At 31.9% G+C, this 7,261-nt stretch overlaps 1 protein-coding gene across 1 annotated transcript; it reads right to left on the minus strand.

Annotated features, from left to right (window-relative positions):
* Positions 1 to 222: 222 nt before the first annotated feature.
* On the minus strand, positions 223 to 5,944 carry LOC122307464 (30S ribosomal protein S21, chloroplastic-like). The gene is made up of 3 exons (XM_043120358.1): positions 5,897 to 5,944; positions 808 to 1,175; positions 223 to 494 (listed from the first exon to the last, which is right to left on the minus strand). Exons 1-3 carry the CDS (start codon positions 5,942 to 5,944, stop codon positions 383 to 385), a joined length of 528 nt encoding a protein of 175 aa, XP_042976292.1. The 3' UTR covers positions 223 to 382.
* Between the last annotated feature and the right edge of the window lie 1,317 nt (positions 5,945 to 7,261).

Here is a 7,261-nt window from a genome sequence, read left to right on the forward strand (position 1 = left end):
TGGGGATATTATATATTATCTCTCGCTGCTTGATCCTTAACACTTTGTCAAATGAGAGGGACCTCAACCATATATATAGGACTAACTCACCTTCTATTTTTCAGTTTAGAAAGGAAAAAGAAAGTGTTATTTTCCAAAGGAAGTCCCCCTCCTTATTCTTGAGATTGGTAGCACTCCTATATAGGTGATATAGACAAGCAGCTAACATGAAGTGCCTTCGGATGGACGAAAAAAAGTAAATTTTCATACATAAACAACAATACAAAAGGGATAATGCATTCTGTTAAAGAACAGGATTCACTTCATGCCATTTACATGGACCAAGAGCTTCTTGCACTCAAAAAGTGAAGAGTTTTCTAAATTGAAGGCACCTTGAATGCAGTTAATAGGGGATGTCTCCCTCTTCAGTCAGATCCCAATTATCCTCATCATCTTCCTTCTTGTCTGTTGTGGCTTCCCGCTTGGTCTCTGGTGGAGTTCTTAATTGGGGGCGACTAGTTATAGAATGAGACAGACGAGCAGTAAATAATCATTGTAAGGGAGAGATCTAACAGAAGGAACTCTACATAACTGCATGTTGGTGAGGTGTTAAATCACAAGCTAGTAAAATTTATCCTGCAGGGTCTAAAGAACCCACAAGAATATGCAACCTAATGAAGAGAATCATAAAAACATCATAAAGAGAAATAAAACCAAGCCCTTGATTAACTAAACACTCGACAAAGCCTAACCCTTTTTTTTTTTTTTTAAAAAAAAATCGAAATAACACCGAAGTAGAAAAATAAGAGAGACAAAAAAGGCACAGGCCTCTTTTTGTTGCGCTTAGTGGCCTCCCGATTCCTACGCTTCTTCTCGTCCTGCTTATTTTCGAAGAACCTACTGCGCTTACACTCTTGAATAACACAGGCTCTCATGACCTCTCTCCGGAACCGATTCAGCAGCCTCTCCTTGTGCTGTAGGGTGTTGGCATATGCCAGAGTCGGGCATATCACAGAGGCCAACGAAGAAGAAGAAGAATTTAGGGGGGCATCTTGAGACTCCAGTGGTACAAGACCATTTTTGGGTTTCTGGACCTGAAAAGTAGCGAGTTGGGGCGGTGGCGGCGGAAACGAGGGTTTTGAGGGAAAGAGGAAGGAGAGGATGTTGTAGAGAGAGGAGGATGACGTAGTAAAGATCTAACATAAGGAAATCCACATAACTGCATGTTGGCGAGGTGGTAAATCACATGCTAGTAAAATTTATCCTGCAGGATCTACAGAACCCACAAATACGTACGGACAGAAAATCATCTCGAATTGATATCACATCTCGTACATTGTTAGAATTAAATGTATCTCAAGCAAGCAACAGCAGTATATTAAAAGCGAATTATCACAGAATTTATCTCACCTCACTCTAAAATAAAGCAGTATATGGTTACAAAAACACACAGAAACAAGGAAGAAAGAAGAAAAAGATGAAGAACCAACCTTGCATTAATATAGAATAAGGCATCTGTTGTGAATGAAAGTAAAATAAAATGTGAGAGATAAGGTTAATTCGAGGAAACCAAGGTCTCCCACACAAGTTTTTTGCAACTGAACTTTGCCTTTTCATTACCAGTACTAGAGAATAAATACAATAAAGATTAACAGAACAACCGGGCCATTAACAATTACTTGCTATAAATAATAGTACTGGTGTCTGTTAAAATAGACCCACGCACTCAATACTGAAGACAGTTACTCGACCGGATAATTTGCCACTGAACTAAATCTTCAACTTAATCGCGTGCTGAATAATTTATTGGACTCTTGAACCGACTCGACAACTATTGAACTTATCATATTACTGGACCAACCAACTTGAAACAATTATTGGACTGAACTCTTGATGCTTGGGCTCATAATACAAGAAGCCCAACTCGGCCCATTTGCTTTGAGATCATGCTCAGCAGCTGGCACACACGTGACTGCTTCAAACCCCTGCATCCTCTTGCTCCGTTGGCGCACCACCGCCGTCTTCTTGCTCCGTTAATTACTTGAGAGCCTGATTCTGCTTCAACATTATTTAGGTTGAAATAATGTTGTATTGAATCATATATATCGAATAATCTGATAGATATACTATCAATTAATTCAATTATATGTGGATGTATACCTGATAATATTCTCATGAAAAATAAAGATAAAATAATTCATCTAAAGATAGGAAAAATTATCAATACTAGACAAGTACATGCGAGAACATTCTAGATGTAGCAAATAAGGCTAGCGGCATGGTGGTACCTAGCATTAGGAATGGGTCGAAATAACTCTACCAATGCTAGAAAGTAAACACATATAATTTTAATGAAAAGAGACATAATTATGCTGTGTATATGGAATGAAGAGGAGCTTAAATTCTAATACTGTTCTGGAAGAATGTTCACCAACACTTGAAATGAGATTTTGGATGGCGACTAGGTGTGGATGGTTAGACCAAGAAATGCTCCTTGCTTGCAAACCAAAACCGAGACAATCAAATGTTCAATAGTTTTCCACTGTCAAATTGATCAAACATGAAACACGCCTATGCTGTGGTATACTTGGGTTTAGGATACGTGCATCTTCCTTCCAATTCCTCTGTTATTTTTGTATTTGCCAGCTAAAGAAATGTTCTCGAGTCAATGAACATATATATTTTATAAGTTTTGTTACATACAAGTACAGTCGTATACTAATCTATATATCAATATTGATTTATTCATGTTTAAAATTTAAATTAACATTATTTTTAATAAAATTTATTTTTTAATCAATCACATCACATTAATATATAGATTAGTGTATAATTATACTTACAACTATATTTTTTCATATTTTATTAACATATAAAATCATTTCAAGACCATCTCCCTTAGTGCCCCAGGGACGATCAAAATCTTGGGTGTGCCCTCGCAAAATTTGCCTAACACGATATTAATGTTGGTTCCACCTTAATAAAAAGGTATTGATGTTTTGAAATAATATTACATTTTAATAATATTATCGTACTTTTATCTCATTAGGATAAAATGATATTGTTTATCAATATTTAATTATTTATTCAAAAAGTAAGAAATGATCCAAAAATAATGAAAAGTATTATATTTACATATTGAGATAAAAGTGTCGTATAACTATAATGTGCATCACAGCAAATGGTATATTGGCACACCAAATTGCAAGTAACGAAACTCTTCTTGATTATGACAAGATGTAAAGCGAGACTATAAGAATATAAATTAAATAATTAATTTAATCTATCCTCATTAATTTAGATTTTTAAAACAACTAATGATTTAACACAATATCATAACATATATCTTAAGTTTGATTGTTGGAATTACATTTTACACTAATTCAAACTAAATAATTTATATATTAAGTTGACTAATTAAGTGAGTTTCATTTACGAGCAGAGTATTAAATAATTAAATTTATATCTTCTAACTCATTTTAAGTTTAGAGGTAATAAGTAATTTTACAATCACGTAATCTTTCTAACTTAGTATTAGAATTCAATATAATATAGGAGAAAAAATAGAGATAGTTGTGATTATAGTTAAGTAGTGAATCGCGCATACTCTCAAGAAATGTTTGATCAAATCTTTCGTCTATTTTGCCTTGCGTAACACTTGAAGCGTTGTTTGGTAATAAAATAATTTTATCAAATTTTTAATGTTTCTTATAATTTCATTATCAAATATATAATAAATTTCAAATATAAATTTTATTTCAAATCTTCATTTAATATAATTTTAGAAACACGAAAAAACAAAAATAATCTTAATAATTATATTTAAACATATTTTCAATTCTAACTATTTATTTTTATGAACTCGAGTACAATAATTTAAAAAAAAAAAATTATTCGAGAATTTCTCTCTCCTGTAGCAAAACTCAAAAAAAAAAAAAAAATCTAAAACATTCTCAAAAGTTTTCTTAGAAATAATATTTTATAGCACACCCTAGATGGCACTTCTAAATATGGCAAAGTGGTTACATGCCTCTGGGAAAGGAGGGACAGGAGGGTTTTATAGGATGAATAAATTTATACAACAGTTTAAAACTTTTTTACATTATTAAAAAAAGTGAATTTATTATTTTATCTTCTGTTATTTTATAATAATATTTTAGATGTGAAGTTGCTGTATAACAGTGCTCTTATAAGATATACCGAGAAAGGATCCAAGATGGATCAGATGAATCGTATTCACATGAAGAGTCGTGTGATACTACTTTTGCAAAGGGTTTTGCTACACAACCTCTCAACACCCCTGACACTCCACCTTTTTTCAATTATTTAATATTTTTTTTGAATTTATTCTTTTTAAATTAATTTAATTATTTTATTCATCATTTATATATTAAATATTTGATAAAAGATAAAATAATAAAAATTAAAAAAAAATATGAGATGTTGGAGTGTTGGGAGGTTGTGAAGATTTTTTCTTTTGCAAATGAGGCCTTTGAAAGCATTGCCACTTCCATCAGTCAATTCTCAAGTGCTGCTAACCGAAAATAAATCAATTCTCACAAGTCCGTATTAGGACTTTTATATATATATAAGTGAAATTTTATGTATGGAAATATTATAATCTCAAAATAATATTAATATTTTAATTTATAATATTTTTTATTTAATTTTGTCTTTATCTTTTTTTAAAATTCTATAAATGTTTAATTCAAACTATCTCACTACTTTTTACAAATTATTTTATTACTATTGACTATCTTATTATTATTTATAAAATTTTCATCTCATCCCATTGTCTTAATTCAAAAGAGATGTGAGATTACCTTATGGGTTGGTAAGCCTCTCTCCCTCCCTCCCTCCCTCTTTCTCTCTCTCTCTTATAAGAATTTATCATATTCTAATTATGAATCTTTACTCTCCAGCGCTTACTTTTTGCGAAAATCAGGGCAATAAGGCATAGAGGTACATGAAACAGGAATCCTCTCTCTCTCTTTTTGGAATATAGAATCGGAGCTTGAACTTACATGATCTGATGATCTTCAGCAGTTTTATAGGTATTGGTGTTTATATTCACCGCCAGATCCTGATTCACTCACGCCCATGGTGATGAATGAAGAGATGCTCTGTATTCTATGTTCATGATGATTGATTTATTCTTTTTCCTTTCAATTTTCAATTGAGTGGGTTCTTCTATTTTATTATTATTAATTTTTTTTTTTTTTGCTTTTAATTTTTTCTTTCCCTTCGAATAATGAATTAGATCACTTTTTTTTAATTCATTTCGCATTGACTTCTCATTAAAACAAAAAATATATATATACATATATATATCCTTATGATTGATTAAGTTTGTTGTGGTTATGTTTATTTTTTCAAAATAATACTACGGGAATACGAAATAAATAGTTTTTAGTGTTGCAGTTAATGCAATAAACATGTATATGAAATCCAATAAGGCCATGTGCATTAATATGATTGGCTCGTATATTTTTCTCTCTCAACAATTGGCTTGTATTTCATAATCTTGGTTTCAGCTTTTTTTCATGTTAGCTTGGTACAAATTTTACTTCAGCTTTAGGATCTGTGCATTTAAGCCTAAAATCATCTGCCAAAAAAACAGTAGAAGCTGGAAAATTATCTCGAATCGAGATCACATCTCGTACATTGCCAGAATAAATATATCTCAAGCAAGCAACATCAGTATATTAACAGCAAATTATTACAGAATGTCTCACTTCACTGTAGAATAAAGCAATAGTAATGTAGTTACAAAAACACACACAGACAAGGAAGACGAAGAAGAAGAAGAAAGAGATGAAGAACCTTACATTAAGGGCATGTACTCTCTCAACTCATCTCTATCTAATTATTATACTTTTACCAAACTTTTCATCACTTATAAAATAATACAACTTGCCTTGACATCCAGATCAGCAGCCAGCACATGCGTGATAGCATTAGCCATCAAACCCCTCCATCCTCTTGTTCCATTGGCTCACCACCGCCGCCATCTTGCTCCATTGAGTTATCATTAATTGCTTGAGGATCTGATTCTGCTTGAATAGTATTTGGATTGAAATAATATTGGATTGAATCATATATATTGATTAATCTGACAGATATACCATCAATTAATTCAATAATATGTGGATGTGTATTAGGTAATATTCTCATGAAAAATAAAGATAAAATAATCCACCCAAAAGTAGGGAAGAGAATTAATACTAGACAGGTACATGCAAGAACGCCTGAGATGTAGCAAATAAAGCGAGTGGCATGGTGGTAGCTAGCATTAGGAATGGGTCGGAATATCTCCATCAATGCTAGGAAATAGACACATACAGCTCCAATGAAAAGAGACATGATTATGTGGTGTGTCTCGAATGGAGAGGAGTCAGAATTTTGATACTGTACTTGAAGAAGATTCACCAACACTTGAATGGGAGTTTGGACGATGAGTAGGTGTTGGATGGTCAGACCAAGAAATGCTCCTTGCTCATGACTACAAACCAAAACCAAGACAATAAAATGTTCAGTAGCTTTCCATCGACAAATTGATCAAACACTCCTAAGCTGTGGGATACTTGGGTTTAGGATACGTGCATCATTTCAATTCCACTATTATTCATCTTTGCCAGCCAAATAAATGTTCTTCAAGTCAATGAACAGATAGATTTTATTAGCATATAAAATCATTTCAAGACCACCACCCTTAGTGCCATGGGGACGGTAAAAATCTTGGATGTGCCCTCGTAAAATTTGCCTAACATACTATTAATGTTGGTTCCACCTTAATTAAAAAGTATTGATGTTTTAACCTTTTTTATACGGGAAATAATATTACATCTTAATAATATTATCATACTTTTATCTCATTATGATGATATGGCATTGTGTATCAATATTTATCTTTTGTTTTTTATTTAAAGAATAAGAGATGACCCGAAAGTAATGAAAAGTATTATATTTACATAGTGAGATAATAGTCTCGTATACAATATTATTGTTTTTATAACTATAATGTGGATCACATCAAATGGTATATTGGCTGACCAAGTTTGCAAGTAGCAAAACTCTTTTTGATTATAACAAGATGTTAACTCGAGACTATGAGAATATAAATTAAATAATTAATTTAATATATCCTCACTAATTGAAAACAATCAGTGATTTAACACAATATCATAACATATATCTTAAATTTGATTATTGGAATTACATTTTACACTAATTCAAATTAAATAATTTATATATTAAGTCGACTAATCAAGAGAGTTTCATT

The sequence above is a fragment of the Carya illinoinensis genome, chromosome 4 (genome assembly GCF_018687715.1).
Source record: "Carya illinoinensis cultivar Pawnee chromosome 4, C.illinoinensisPawnee_v1, whole genome shotgun sequence".
Taxonomy (NCBI): domain Eukaryota; kingdom Viridiplantae; phylum Streptophyta; class Magnoliopsida; order Fagales; family Juglandaceae; genus Carya; species Carya illinoinensis.

What these genes read in the sequence shown, in the direction of transcription:
- LOC122307464 (XM_043120358.1), bottom strand. Translation starts at nt 5,944, where the DNA reads ATGGCTAATGCTATCACGCATGTGCTGGCTGCTGATCTGGATGTCAAG. An exon ending in CTGCTGATCTGGATGTCAAG is followed by an intron (nt 1,176 to 5,896) that starts GCAAGTTGTATT and finishes TCCTTATGTTAG; the next exon opens with ATCTTTACTACGTCATCCTC. An exon ending in ACTAAGCGCAACAAAAAGAG is followed by an intron (nt 495 to 807) that starts GCCTGTGCCTTT and finishes TTCTATAACTAG; the next exon opens with TCGCCCCCAATTAAGAACTC.